The sequence below is a fragment of the Tetrao urogallus genome (assembly GCF_951394365.1).
Source record: "Tetrao urogallus genome assembly, chromosome: 4".
Lineage (NCBI taxonomy): Eukaryota > Metazoa > Chordata > Aves > Galliformes > Phasianidae > Tetrao > Tetrao urogallus.
In genome coordinates, this window is record NC_136817.1 from 15,102,657 (window position 1) to 15,117,674 (window position 15,018).

General features: G+C 42.0%; 1 protein-coding gene across 1 annotated transcript in view; it reads right to left on the minus strand.

Annotated features, from left to right (window-relative positions):
* Positions 1-4,617: 4,617 nt before the first annotated feature.
* Positions 4,618-15,018, minus strand: part of SH2D4A (SH2 domain containing 4A) — a gene marked incomplete at both ends in the record, with an annotated part of 11,123 nt that continues 722 nt past the window's right edge. Inside the window, 9 exons of the mRNA XM_079534662.1 lie at positions 4,618-4,710; positions 6,237-6,457; positions 6,904-7,034; positions 7,435-7,651; positions 10,138-10,276; positions 10,649-10,714; positions 13,115-13,274; positions 13,923-14,082; positions 14,890-15,015. Of these exons, the coding sequence (XP_079390788.1) occupies positions 4,618-4,710; positions 6,237-6,457; positions 6,904-7,034; positions 7,435-7,651; positions 10,138-10,276; positions 10,649-10,714; positions 13,115-13,274; positions 13,923-14,082; positions 14,890-15,015 (1,313 nt within the window). The remainder of the gene's footprint in view (positions 4,711-6,236; positions 6,458-6,903; positions 7,035-7,434; positions 7,652-10,137; positions 10,277-10,648; positions 10,715-13,114; positions 13,275-13,922; positions 14,083-14,889; positions 15,016-15,018) is intronic.

Here is a 15,018-nt window from a genome sequence, read left to right on the forward strand (position 1 = left end):
GAATGTTTGTAAGATGCATGCAGTTGTTTAAAAGATTGACCCTTCGGTGGATCAGTAATAATGAGCTATTTTCTACGTATCTAAAAAAGGCTGTGTTCAAAGATGCAGAGCACCTGCTCTGAAAAGGAAATCTGATTATTAACAGTGGTTAAGCTGGAGTGGCCAAAAGCCTTTTTTCCTTTTTGGGACTTGGGTGGGGGGGACAGCTGCAGTGTACTTACAGGATTATTCACCAGTTGATTCAGTGACAAGAGCCATTTCAGTGCTTTCTAAAATTCAGAAAGAGAAAATCCTGCCAGTCAACTGTGATTTTTCCAGAACATGTGAGGTTAGTGTTATTCTATTTTGTGGACGGTAAACCAAAAGCAATCATCTCTGTCTGTATCACATGAATCAGATGGTGTATTTCTGCTTTAGAATACTGTAAGTATCTCAACATTCTTTCTTTAAAATGGATTTGGTTTTGCCTGGGAATTAAGTTGTCAATACTTGTGGTTTTCAAATTCTAGCCTTACTAGGAAACAGTACAACCTTCCAATGCTTGGAAAATGTTCTGCAGTTCTGTTTTTCCTGGATGGGAACTTTGCTCAGATAAATGAATTGATTTTACCGTAGAATCTGAGTGCTGGAAAAAAGAAGCTTTATGCTGGAGAAGAAGAAACGTATTTCAACTTGGAGTACTGGTTTAGCAGGAAACTTCAAATTCTGAATGCCAGTTACAAAAATTAATGAAAATTTTCTGACTTTATACCAAAGTATTCCATCTGAACCAAATCTAGAATCTTGCCCAGGGCATAGCAGATTTTGTAATTAACAAAATAAATTTTTTTAATGAATTACTGAACCCTGGAAATTCTCTTACAGTAATTGTGTGTTCATGAAATCAGCCATCTTAATAGATTTTTTTCAATGCTCTAACTGTTCCAAGTGGGCTATTGTTTTTGTAGAGCGGTTTAATGCTGACTGCTGTATATCATTTCAATGTTAAATAGCCAACAAAAAATGCATGGGTTTGTCAATTCCATTTATTTACCTAAGTGCTGCTTCTCCCAGTGGTCTCTTTGTTTTATAGCTACAAATTAGTTCAAGGCTGTCTGAAACTAGATTGTAATGTGGCTTTTGGGTTGTCAAAGCTAGGGGCAACAAGTATAAAAGACAGCAATTATAAATGAATAAAATGCTATTTGTCCTTTTGCTGAGTGATAGGAAGAGTGCTCGTGAACCTCTCTATAAAGCACTGCATGCAGAATCTGCTACTACTGTTAGTACGTCTTCCTTTGTACGTTTACATATTTGCCTTTTGTTAGATGCAAGTGACCTTCATTGCACTTTCCATGTGGAACACCAAACATGTCCCAAAACAGTGCAAGAATACACAAGGATCTGCTGGAAAGAGAACTCCGTGCTTAGGAAAGAACCCTTAATGTATCACTTACAATGCTATCAGCAATAGTTCAAGTAGATCTTCCAAATAATGGTTTTCTTTCCAGCATGCATGATAAATTCTTTAAGTTAATCTGTTCTGATGGAGGAATCTGACAAATGTTATTGTACTGGGAGGAGTCAGGCATGTTGAATACATCTGAGGGCTGTGATCAGCTCTGTTCCAAAGTGAAAGCTTTTCCTATAGTCCCATTTAACCTGGATTTGAAAATGGATGATGCATATAGTAGAAATTTCATAATTGCAACCTGCCTTGAAGTTGACCTTTTCTATTTCCTGTAATATTTTCCATCATCTTCTGTTAAGTATACCCTAAGCCCTGAGCAGCTTAATGTTACTCTGAGGTTGGCACGTCCTACTTGTTGAGCATGGTTGGATGATCTCTGGAAGTCCATTGAAACCTAAATTAGTTTCTAATTCTAAGCTTTGGGCATCTGTAAGTTCAATACATTGCTACTTTCGGTGTAGCACATCATCAAGCCCCTGTCAAAGCTGCACAAGTTAAGTTTGTTGGCTTTGTTTGTTGTTTTTTTTTTTCTTTTGAGATCTCTTGTGATTTTTCTTGCATGTCTTTTCCCGTAGGGATGTCAGGAGTAATAGTGTCTATGCGCTTTCTGTCTCCTGGCTGCAGAACCTAGTTTGGCAAAAGGTGGGATTGAATCAGTGATGAGAGCACCAGCCCACAGTCATTGGCCATCCCAGTGAGATTCAGAGGAAAAGCTAATCACAGCAGAAGTCTGGTAGGCCTTGCTTAAGCATGGAGACTGTACTGATATGGAAAAAAGAGAAAGGGAAGCTGTTATTACCTACACTTCCATAGACAATTGGAGGTCTTTCATACTGATTATATGAACATCCAACATAAGTGTAGCTTTTGATAGGCAGCTCTCTACCTTCCGTGTCCTAGAAACAGACATCTTATGATCTTTCTCAGAATGGCAGTTTTAACAGGATCTTAGCTGAGGAGAGAATACAGTTCACTATTCACATTCGGACAGGTCACACGGGAATTTCTGGGTTTACTTTTTGAGGACTTTTGGATGTTCTGGTTAAAGGAATGAAGGCCTTTAACTAAATAAATTGACATGTCCTTTCAGCTGTCATAATTGTTTCAGCAAGTAGTTTACTAATGCTATTACCCTTGTAATACTTGCACAGCATCCATTGAAGAAGAAATTGTGGACTTTTTCTACAGACTGTGAATAAAACCGGCATCTCTGATTCTTCCTTGCTTCACTCATTCTAAGGGTAACTTGCAAATAGGAAGTTATAATACAAAGGTATCCACTAGTCAGCAGTCCAAACAGTGAAGAGGCCCATTATGGATCTCCAAGACACAGTTGCTCATGTTTGTGAGGTCCTGCTGTGTCAGTGTCAAATCAACCTTCACATTAAGTCTGCAAGTTAACAGACTGTTTCCCAAGCTTTTTCTCCCTGAGAGCTCTCAGACTCCACCTTTTTAACAGAGACTTTGTCTGGTTTTTACTAGCCCATACTTACACAAAATACTGTATGATTTGTCTCCAGCAGGACAACTGCTATGCTGTACACCTGAGAACGTGAAAAGGTATTCTCTAGTGCTGTGATTTTGTGACTTAGGATTTCTCAGAAGAAGCAGTTCAGAAGAGGCAAGGATAGCTTTTTTCCCCCTACAGACTGCTGAGTGTCCTTTCTCGTGATTGATGTCGATTATTTTGAAAATACCTAGTTCATATATGTGATATAATGCTCAAGAAGTTCCTTAAATCTGTTGTCCCATTACAGTTGCTACTTTCAGAATCTCAATTTATGTTAAGGCTTTTATCTCTAGTTATTTAAACATGCTGCTGCTGGAGTGCTGATTATGCTCTCTGTGGAAACCACCTATCAGCATGACTGTAAATTTTAAGACCAGGTGATTATAAGAATTTCTTCTTATCTATGTTCTGCAAAATGCTGGTCCATATAAGACTCAAGCTTTTGACTGCTTCTGTTAAGCAGGGTATCCCTGATCCAGTTGAAGGAAGGGAACAAGTGAGTACTTGCTTACTCTTTGACAGTCACATCTCTAACAAATGATGGTGTTAGCAGTCTTGCGCAATAATCCCAAGTTGTGCATTTTTTCATGTGAAACAATTCAAATTGAAGCAATCTGGGTGAGGATTAATTTATGCGATTCTGTTCAGCTTCTTCCTCAATATTCTTAATTGTGTTTTAAGAGCAGTGTAACAGATACAAAGAGAGAACATTTTTTTGAAGAAAAAAAAAAAAAAAAAAAGGTTCTGTTACATGGTTCACACCATCTGCGTCCCAGTAATCTGGACACAACTAGTAATAAATAGCTCTGTTCTGAAAAACAGCATTATTTACTGGCAAACACTTCCGTAAACTGTACTAATACTGATACAGGCCCTGTTTCTTACGTTATTTAGGCTCTGTGAATGCAGTTCTTACTAACAAATTCTTGCATCCCTTCTCCACTTCCTTGCAAAAGGTTAATCCTACTCTAGGCAGAAAGGCCAGTGTGGGATTTAGATACAGGTTAGAAAACTATATTCATAGTCTATATTCAGATGCTCAAGGAATCTTTAAAATGTATTTTTCATAAAAATCCCTCTTCAGAGAACACATTTCACTGAAAGGCACCAAGGGCACCATGGGTATGCTTGGATGTTTTACTTGAACATCCTTGATTCCAAGGGCACAGCATTTTACAGCACTGTTTCACATTAAACAAATTACTATCAAGGCTGATTCACTTCTCCAAGTTGTTTGGTGCCTTCAGGAAGCTATGATCTCATTCGATTTTAGGTACCAATCTGTTTCCCGGACAGCAGGCAACCTTGCATTCAAGAGCAAAACGCAGCTTGAACACAGATATCCCTGAGGAAATATGCAAAAATCTCTGTTCGACTGATAATTCATCGTCTAATCCGTCTCTGTTCAACTGATACTTCATCGTCTAATCCACACGCGTGATGTATCTGGGTGTTCTGTAGCTTGCTGGGCTGATGCATCTTTTAACTCTGTTGAAACAATAAGCCTGTGTGACAGCACTTATTTTCCCACTGCTTTGTTGAGAAGGATTTGAAATAGAGGCACTTATGGCAAGTTTCAGGTAAGCATCAGCCGCTTCCAGTTTGAAGTGCAGTCTTGGTTAAAGCGGTACGGGGCTACGTAATGAGACTGGGAGTTTCACTCAAAGAGAGAGATGTAATCTGGTTCATGGTCCTCTTGACCACATGGGTAAAGCAACAGCTCCTTTCCCAGAGAAGTGATGGGTTCATCCTGTTGACAAAGAATACAATTAAACACTTTTCAAACAGGCCAGTATACCTGGAATATCCCAATATATTGCCACTCCATTACTGTGGACCTATTAATGTGTGATATGTCTCAGAGCCCTGGGAATTCAGGAAGCAGATTTGCATGGCTGGTTTCTGCCTTCAAGAAAATGTTTGTGCTTGGTGTGGTAATCCAGTGACATGATTCTGGTAGGTCTTGGAAACAGCTATGCTTATCTTGTAATATAAGCAGCTTCTACGGTGAGAAATGCTGTCCTGCCTAGGAACTTCTGGTGTGAGGATTGTGTGGCATGCAAGTTAGCAGGACTGCAAGCTTGCTGCAGCTGCACTAGTGCAGGTGGGGTGCCCACAAGCGGGAGTTGTGTTTGTGAAAGGGGTGGGAGTGGATCCTGCAAGTGAGTATGTGCCTTCTGCTTTGGCTAGCCTGTTTCTAACGAGAATTCCCTGGAAACCATGTTTCTGTTTCCCATCCTGTTCTCAATCCCAGTAGTAGATGTATGGTGGGAACTCGCCTTCTTTCATGGTTACCCAGTGGGTGATGAGCAGAACCTACCGGAGCACTTTAGCCAGGTAGGTTTGCCCTGCTCCCACACACATCTGCTGTAGTATAGTAGAGTCCATAGGATTCTTTGCAGACTGTGGGTGTGACTCTATTTTTAATACAGGCATCCACACCCAGGCTTTAAATTTTCCAGCTCTGGTGCCAGTAAGTTGTCTAACTCCTGCTTTCAACAGATTCAGCCTGGACTGTGAAACCTATGCAAGAAGCAGGATGAAGTAGCCCAGAGAGAGTTGCACATAGCAGATGGGCATAGATATTTTCTTCATAAACCATTTTAGTTTAATCACGTCTACATTATGCTAGGCACTTAATTAAAAGAAGCATAAATTTTATGTGAACCTTTTGGCAAAATGGTTGTCCTGTCTCTGGACAGATCTTACAGTAAATGAATGCACAGTCTGGACCTTGGAGCCTATGCAACTGTAGTCAGTGCCAGCAAACACTTGATGTTACTGTCATAAGGACCTGACAGCCTTCTTCCTTCTCTTCCATTATTTGCTACCTTTGCTCCGTATCCATGTACCTTGCCTGCTTTGAAATTATAAATATACCTCGTTCTCTTGCTTTCTTAAGCTGGAGGTGAACTATTTTCTATTTATTGAAATTGCTGGAACTCCACAACTACAGAGAAAATCATAACAAGTCCGAATGCTGTCACCTGTTGTCTTATCAGCAGTTCTGCTAAATAATGTGTAGTAACTTGAGCCCTGTACAAGGTGTTCTGCCCACGTACGGGAGAGCAATTCAAGTCTAAGACATCTGTGATGTATTTGGTTGTCCCCACTGGCGGACACATACCCTTCTGGAACATCACATAGAATACCCAGTAGAAATAAAATGGGACTAGTTAACCACATGATAACAACTGAATCTGATCCTTCTTATTTTGAAGTGCCCTGAGGCAATTACATAAAAAATAGTTAATGAATGCATTGCTAGACCGTCACCTTGTGGTAGTCAACAAGGTCAGCCAGTGTTGAATGTTGTAGCTGGTCCACTCCAAGGAAGCTGTAGGAATCACTGGAGGCATCAATAAGGAAGTGTTTACATCCCTCTGCAGACCGATAGGAAAGCACGTAGCCTTTGATTTTCTCACTGACACGGATCAAAAAACTCCCCGGCACTGTTTTACTCAGAAGCTCCTCTGCTTTCTTAGAGGTTAGGATACCTGTTCAAAGCCACAACACAGAATTGAAGTGAGAAAAGCATTTGTTCAGGAGCAGATGGAGCAATTCTACCAGGAAACCTTCTTTACCATTCTAAAACTAATTCACAATGCTTCTATCCCCTGCATGTTTTCTTCCCAGCAGTCCAAGAGAGGAACTGCCATTGCTTGTAGCAGACTGTGGTGTCAAGCTAACTGTACTTTGTGCTAACTGTTCTACATCCAGCATATTAGGCTTGTTACAACTAGCTGTGAGAAGTCGAGATCTGGCTTTCACTCTTAAGACTTCAGCTTGGTGTTTGTCATAATTAGAGAAATTCAAACTATTGTACATACTTGAAAACTTAGCTACCTTCAAAAAGTTCATGGGATCAGTCTGTTATAGCAGCCCTCTTAGTTGAAACAACTCCTTAAAAGGTTGGGTTGGGGCAAAAGCGCTCAGGACTCACCATGAAACCAAGGTGCTATCGTGTCTGTGGTTTTCTGATACCCAGCTCGAAGGGGGAATTGCTCCTCTTTGAACCACTTGATGATGCTTTGTTCAGCTGAACTGGAGATTGTTCTCTGGATTGCCTCTTTCCTGTTACAAAAGACAGTGATTTGTGTATCAAGTTGAAATGACAGCTTTTGGATCCTGGCAAGAATTGCTTTTTTGTTCAGCCTATTAGGAACTGTCTCAGTTTTGTCACTGAAATGGAGTTTTTGGTATGGGAGTTTATTTTAGTGAACAGTAATGTCAGTGAGAATCCCAGACTGATGGTTAATCTCCAGGTGTGAACAAATATACCTCATCACTGATCAACAGCTCTGTCGCAGTCTTTATACCCTACGCTGGAATATAGTTTAGCTTTCTTATTTTTCCCTGTGGAGTGTTTCCTCTCCATGAGGAGAACAGGCCTTCCCCATCTCAACCAGCCCTTGCCAGAGCAGAAGAATCCCATCCCCTTTCCCCTTCCTTGAACAGTGCATGTTTTTCTCACCTAACTGCTCTGCCATTCGCCATCACAGGAGGTGGAAGTTTAGGCTTTGGTGGGAGAGGAGGGTATTGGAGCGGCCGCCGATCTCCCGCTGTGGCATTCTTGGATATGTCTGCCTGCTTCCCTCTGTGGGCTCCCTGCAGTGAAAGCCTCCTGTAGTCGTCTCTGGCCTGCCGCGCAAGAGAGCGTCTCTTCTCATCTGCTGCCTTGGATTTCCGCACTGGAACAGAAAAGCAGTCATACAGGAGCGAACAAGCAGGCAAGTTTTGAACTTGCTTCTGCTTAGCCATCTCTCTGCTTGCTGGAGCTGAAGAATAATGCATTTCAGATCTTTGAGGTTCTCTCCGTGCCCCAGCACTAGGCATAAGTGGTGTTACTACGGAGGGAGGGAGCTCTGGAACTGAAGTACTTCCCCTCCTCTATTTTCAAACAGGCATCTTAGATTGCATGTATTGGAAGTCGTTTATCTTCCCTGCAAGTCTTGAGTGGCTCAGCTACTCTGGCCACTGTAATGCACTTATCTGTGAGAATACTTGTCACCTCTCTCACACCACTTTTGGCAGCTACTATTTAAAAGAGCCCAGTTCTTATTTCTTCAATGGATAAAAATCTGAGTTCTATCTTTGTACTTAGAAATGACTTGGTTTTGTTTCATGTGACTCTTGATTCAGACATGTATTTCTGTGATGCCTTTTGTATGAGCAGAGACCTGAGCAAGAAGGAACAGTTATTCAATAAGATAAGAAAATGTTTTCAGCTGACCCATAGACTTTTTGAATGAAATGGGGGGGAAAAAGCACAATTACTTTGTCAAATTAAAATCCCCACTTAATTATAAATGGTACAAGTATGCCTTTCTTCAAAGGCTGGAGAGGGTGGGAGAAAGGAAGATGGAAGAAGCAAGTGGCCCTTTAGCCTTTCAATTTAATTTGTGCACTGAGACAGGAATTTTGCCCCAATCCATCTAACTTTGATAAAGATCAGGAGGAAAAGAGATTTTACGCTGCATGCGGTGAAATAATGTTGGAAAAGCCACAGCAATACATGAACAAAAACTTTTGTTTCTATTTCCAGCAGACTGGGGAGGCAGAAAAACTGCTGAAATGACCACAAATGGATCCTCTAAAGGATTTGAAAATCTTGATGGGCTTTACAAAGGGAAGGGAGTGTTGCTGTGACTCTTCTGTGGAGTAGAGAAATTGGCTGGATATTATTTTGTTTTTGCTGAGTAACCAGCTCTTCAGCCTGAGTTAGGCTAGTACTTTCTGTGCTTTTGTAATCAAATTCATTTTTTTTAATTAGAAGAACAGAAGCCTTGGCCTGAAGTGAAGACAAATGGTAGTACAGCATTGCCATCTACTGAAGAGTAGGGAAGGAATTAGGAAAAAAAAGCATTAAGTTTGCCTTCAATTTTCCTTCTCCCTAGGAAAGGAAGACGTGAGGAGCAGAACTTAAACCTGGATGGAAACAAAGGCAAGCAGAGGGGCAGGGTATTTCTCTATTGTCTGCATACTAAGCTTGTGACCCTTTTTTCAAGTCTCTGAAAAAGCTGCACAGCGAGATTCCCTCAAAAGGAATCAACTTGAATATATTTTTTACTCAGGTCATGCTGAAAACTGAGCTTTGAGATGTGTGGTTACTATGAGAGATCCTAGAAGGAAATGTAGTCATTGTAGTAACTTAAGTAGAGGGTTCAGGACATACTTGGCAGCAGTGGTAGGTGTTACTGTAAGTCTCATACTGTTGTGTCATTTTTGATCCTGTTTGTTGGATTCTTTATATTAGAAGATGCAGCAGGGCCTCTGGATCAATGAGATTTTTTTTTTGTGTAAAAGGGAAGCAGATGAGAGGACTGTGCCTTGCAGAGAATCACAGAATTGCTTAGGTTGGAAAAGATCTTCAAGATCAAGTCCAACCTTGAGGAAGGGAGGATAGGAAGCAGGGAGATTTGGAGTGGCCCTTTGTGTTTCATGCAATGTCATTCTTTCGTGTTTCATATTATTTCCGAGGTCTCAGATCAGCTTACCTCTCCACAATACTGTCCTGTTGTGCAAGAAAGAGCCTTACCCTGGCCCTGTGTTGATCTTCTGCACAGTACAGAATTTTACTGAGTAGTAAAAGCCCTTCCCACTGATTTCTGAAGTTTGAAAAGTTTCCTTTGCTATGAACTAAGAGCTTTTGAAATAATCATTTTTGGTTCATCCTCACTACTTATAATTCTTTCCCACACAAGCAGTGGTTACTGCAAATTTCTGCCGAAGGCCTGCTTTTAGTTTAAAATGAATTACCGTGGCTACACTCATGTGGGTCCCATCTGTTATTATTTTCATAGGGTATCTGAGGGCTGTCAAATGCCAGCAAGACTCATTCTGCTTGATGTTGTCGATTATTATTTAAATCTATCAGCTTTCAATCAAAAACAAGAGCTCTTTAATCAAAATACAGAGAAGACTGAAAATGGGAAATATTTACAAGTGGAGAATTTTGTGTAGGATAAATTTGCCAATTCACTGTCCAGCACTAGTTTCAGTGCTGTGTGGACATAGGAAAATTTCTGATAATGCAGCTCTGTATTTTTTGGCAGTACTTTCCACCTACTAACTGAAAAATACAGAGTTCCAGTTTTGCAAGGGAATGACTGACGTGACCACACAGAGCCCTAAGATTTCTCAAGGCCTATAGGAAAAGGTCATCCTAAGATCTTACAGGATTCTTGCCACTCAGGCTCATTCTCATCGGGTTTCTGCACCACCTTCTGGCTCTCTGAGCATTTGTGGCTTTGGGATATTGCCTTCAGCGGGACTGTAGTCTCTTCTCCTGAATTTCTCCTGCGTCCTCCCTTCATCTGTGAAAGAAACAGTATGTTCAGTGCTTTGTTCCAGGCTAGCTTTAGCCCTGCTTTTCAGCTAGTTTTGAAAAACTACGGACTTCATTCTTGGTTATGAATCCCTTTGATTTCAACATGCAGAACCTCTTCCTTTACTGCAGGTTACGAAAGAAAAAGAAGGGCAAAACAGAAATGATCTGAAACATCTTCACATGCTATTCCCCAGTTTGCCAGGCTGGCCTGCTTTGTTCTAGAAGAGCATGGCGGTACTGGGCAGAACTGAGCCAAGAGGTGAACATCCTTGGTTCAGATGAGTCTCAGGCTGACTGGGACTTAAAGATCATGTTTGGATCTGACACAAAGTCAGGAGCATCCTAGGTTGCAACTTACCTGTGAGAAGCCACCCTTCCTCATCTGGCAGTCTGCCAGCATCTGGTGAACATCCCGGGCTTCCCTCTGGGCAGAGGAAAAGAGCAGTGAGAAATAAAAGCAAAATTTGGACTTTCACTCATTTTTGGGATGTGCTCTTGACAAAAACCTGGATGATTGCAGGTGGAGATTGTGGGCTGCCATAGCTTGGAATGCTCTTTTTGTTGAAGTTCCATGCTTTGTGCTTTGCAGACTGCTCTTTCCTCACAGATTTCTCTGGTGAGCCCAGTAAGGCAGGCAGTAGCATTCTGCATTTTCAGAGCTGATCCCAAGCAGCAGCTACTCTCTCCTTTTCATTCTCCTCCAAGGTAAAGCACAAGACTCTTGAGAGTGCTTTACCCTTGGAGATATGCACCAGCAAAGCATTCCCAGAGTGCATCTTGTTTGTGCCCAGGACTTGAGGTACGCTTCAGTCTCACTTCCTGCATATGCAAGTGGCTGGACTATGGGAGTTCAGTGCAGAAGGAGTAATGTGACTTCTATGTTAACAAATGTTGCCAGTTTTCTCAGACAAAAATAGTTTTTTCATCATATTAAAACTAATGTGCCACAGGAGAAAGAGTCAGGGGTGTCAAGAATCATCCCAAGTCTGCTTATGTTTGCTAAGTGACACTCTCAAGTGGTCCCAGGGAGCAGACAGCTTCCCTTCTTTCTCTCTCTGTAAATCAAGCCCTAGCAGAACCTGCCACCTACAGCTCTACCTGCCTTTGCTCATTTGCTGCTTTAGCTGACTACTGTAAACAGCCGCTTGTCTGGCTTACCCAACTAGCTTTGTGTCTTGTGTTTTCTCTTTCCTAAAACCAGTCTGGCTGTGCTAGCAGCTGAGACCTGTCTTTTAGGAAAAGATGGGGCTCGTCTTTGTGCAAACACCCACCCACCTCCCTGTTTGACCCAGACTGCCTCCCACAGTACAATGAGTAATAAGTCAGCTGTACTAAACTGCTTACCAAGGACATCTTTGCTTTCTCCATCACCTGTTGAGCTAATATTCAATATAAACCTGGGTTTCCAATTTCCATCTCCTAAACAAAGAACTACGAACTTAAAACTTGAGTGAAGCAGCTTAGATCAACCCCCACAGCCTCTGCAGCAAAGCACAATGCTCAGAGCCCTCAGGTACAGAAAAAGCAATATAACAAGGGAGGTGAGAGAAAGCTCCCCTTCCTCTCCGCGCTTACAAAATGCAACATCTGGGTCTGCAGTCTGTATCCTCCCTTTGGCTAGCAAAAACATCAGAAATCTGGGAAAATTACTTATTTATAATACAGTGACAGAAAACAGAAAGTAAAATATGCAAAACCCCTCAAATTTGCAGAAGTTTATAAGGTTTTGTATTTTTGGCAGTGGGATTTTTAGTTGGCTGATTTGGTGTTGGGGTTTCTTTTTTTGTTAATTTTGACTAATAGTTTTCTTTAAAAAAGGGAGGGGGGAAAAAAAAGGATCTCCCACATAGTGGCTCAACTTAAGCAAACAGTGCTGAAAAAAACCTTGTGTGATTCAGAACCATCTGATAATGGAGACAGCCACTCAGCCACCAAATTCCCTTCAGTATATTGGCAGCAGGGGGAGAGGCATTTGACCCAAACCCAGCTTTCAGTTATAATGCTTTTATGCTGAAATATGGCATGGCTGTTTAATAGAGGAATATACACTCATGGAAGTTAGCAGTGAAAGGTGGAATGAAAACCTCACAGAATGAAATTGGACTTCTCCCGTTGAATTGGCAGGACTTTTCTGTTCAACTGTGATTACATTGGTAGCTAATTTTTATTTTTTTTTAATCTCAGTTCTCTGCAAATGCCTTTTTGTAGCTAGTTAAACAGTACGAATATATTTATTACTGGAGAAAAATATTTCTGTAATAAAATACATCAGTAAAGATGAGATGCTGGTACTATAGTTACTGCATTTGGACTTGTCCTATGCTGTCAAGTTTATAAACTGTCATCTTCTCTAGAAGACAAAAAGAAAAAAGAAAAAAGACAACAAAAGAGGGAACTTGAGGATACATATGTTAGAAAATACTGGTGGAACTACATTCATCTCATCTTCTGTGAAAGTAGATGATTTATCTGAGGGCCATCCTGGGATGCGTGCCCTGGTCTTGTCTGAAAAGCAGTCCAAACTGACACAGAGCAGGAAAGAAATTACTGTGACCCTCACTTTATCCGTGGAGAATGGAAGCAAAGGAATTGAGAGTAGCTAGTGGTGCTGAGCAGATCTGTCCCAGCTAACAATAGCATGTAGACCTTCTAGTTCCTAAGGAAGGATGTAGCAGTATGGCTTGTCCTGGAAGTACAGAAGAAAAGCCTTAATTGTCAGCTGGCTTTTCTCTCAGATTTCTATTTAAAGCAACCAGGATTTGCTGCACTTCCTAGATCTCAAAGCAAATGATCATGATTAGTGTGGAAAAAAGGGGAAAACTACCTTTTTGAGCTCCTGGCTTTTCCCAATTGTACCAGCAGTGTTTTTTCTCGACTCTTCTTTCTGTTCCTCTACAGTGTTTTTATTTTTTCCCTGAACTTCTGTTTCACCCAGGACTTGTGGCTGTGGTTGCGGAGACTGTGTTACAGCACAGTCTGTCTCTCTGAAACACAAGGGACAGTTCTTAGGAATACCAGGGAGTGACTTTCTGCTCTCTATAAACATCTCACAGGAAATTACACATAAGCAAAGTAGTGCTGTGATGGAGCAGTGTGCCTGCATGCAGCTGTTGTGTCTCCAAATCAGGTAGATGGAATAATTAAATTAGTTACTCATTGTGATTGTGAGTAACTGTTGGTCTGCTGTAGGCAGGCAGGCACCTGTTGGTGAATCAGTGCAATCCAAACACGTGGCCTGCTGCAGAAATAGTTACCATTTCCTGTGATATTGTGAAGTTACTGCACAGTTGGGATATCCTGGGAGACTGAGGAGCTGGGACAGCCCCCAAGCTGAAGTTGGTCTCTCCTGGTATTATGTGCAGAAAGCCTGTGCCTTTACTCTGTAAGTAGAGTGTGACAGTGATGACCGCGCCCAGCCCCAAGCTTTACATCAAAGGAAAGAAAAGAGGTTTTACAAAAAGATTAGTGTTACTCTCTGTGGCAGTGCTGGACTTGTCTGCTTGCTTCCTGGTGAGGAGAAAAAATTACAGAGCAGAGGAGAGAGTCCCCGGAGAAGAGCGCAGCCTCCCTTTTCTAGTAACGTATTTTCCTCCCTGTCCACCCCCCAAGTCCTCCAAGGGAAGGGTGCTTACCTGGCCTCCTTGCCTTGCTCATTTGCTAACCGCTTGGCCCTTTGTGCCTGGATCTCTTCGCAGATGGCTGCATAGGATTTATCTGAAGGATGCTCACCCATCACCCACACCCAGACATCGTTGTCAGCACCTAGCTTCCATTGTACAGACTTCGTGCTGGCTGGAAAAGAAGTGGCTTTTTTGAAAACAGTTTGCTCAGCAGCTGTCTGCAGGACCTGTGTCCCTTGGCTGCTGCTGTTGGCAGTACCCTTCCAAAAGCAGCGGTACATGGGAAAAAAAACAGTTGGGACACAGGACACACCTGCCTTTTCATTTCATGGTACTGCAGCCAGGTCAGTGAAGGAGACATTTTTGATTTTAGAGGCTAGGGATGTCACTGTTTCTTTTCTTTCTCCACTTCCTTGCCACTGCCCTCCCCAACCCCTTGGTACAGAGACTGGCGAGGGGTGAGCTATCTGCAAACAGAGCAGGTGAGAAAGAGCTGAGAGAACAGTGCTGCAGTCCTAGAAGAGAGCATGCTATGTAATCCTTACAAAGACAGGGGACTTCAGGTCTAAAGGCACCGTTTTGGTGCCTCAGCCCATGTAAAAGCACTCACCAAACTCCTGTATGTTGCTGACAACCTAGGAGAGGTGTTCAAGTCCAAGGTTATGTTATAGATAGATTCAGAGACCCCCATTGAGCGAGGGGGGATGAGATGAGGCTCTTGCTCTAGGAGACAAGTAAACCATGCCTTCTCAGGAAGGGGGTTTTAGAAACTTGGCTAAGAAAAGAGCATCGGGGCCAGAGAATAAAACCGTTGTGTGCAAGGCCAAAACTACCCCATCAGAGCTGGGCTTAATTACAGTTTGGAAATGCAATTATGATGTGTCCTGGGGAGAAAAAATTGCTCTAGGGAACATGTTAGCTCCTATTTCTAGAGTGCAGTGGACTTGGTCAGATCTGGGCCAGAGCAGGAAGTTCTTACCTTTTTTTGGCACTGGCTTCTTTGCTGAAACCTTGTCTGCAGCAGCTTCTCTTTCTTTCCACCGTCTGATCTGCTCCTGCCTCATCTTATAGAAGAGGATCTGCTTCTGCTCCTCGCTGAGTTCTGCTA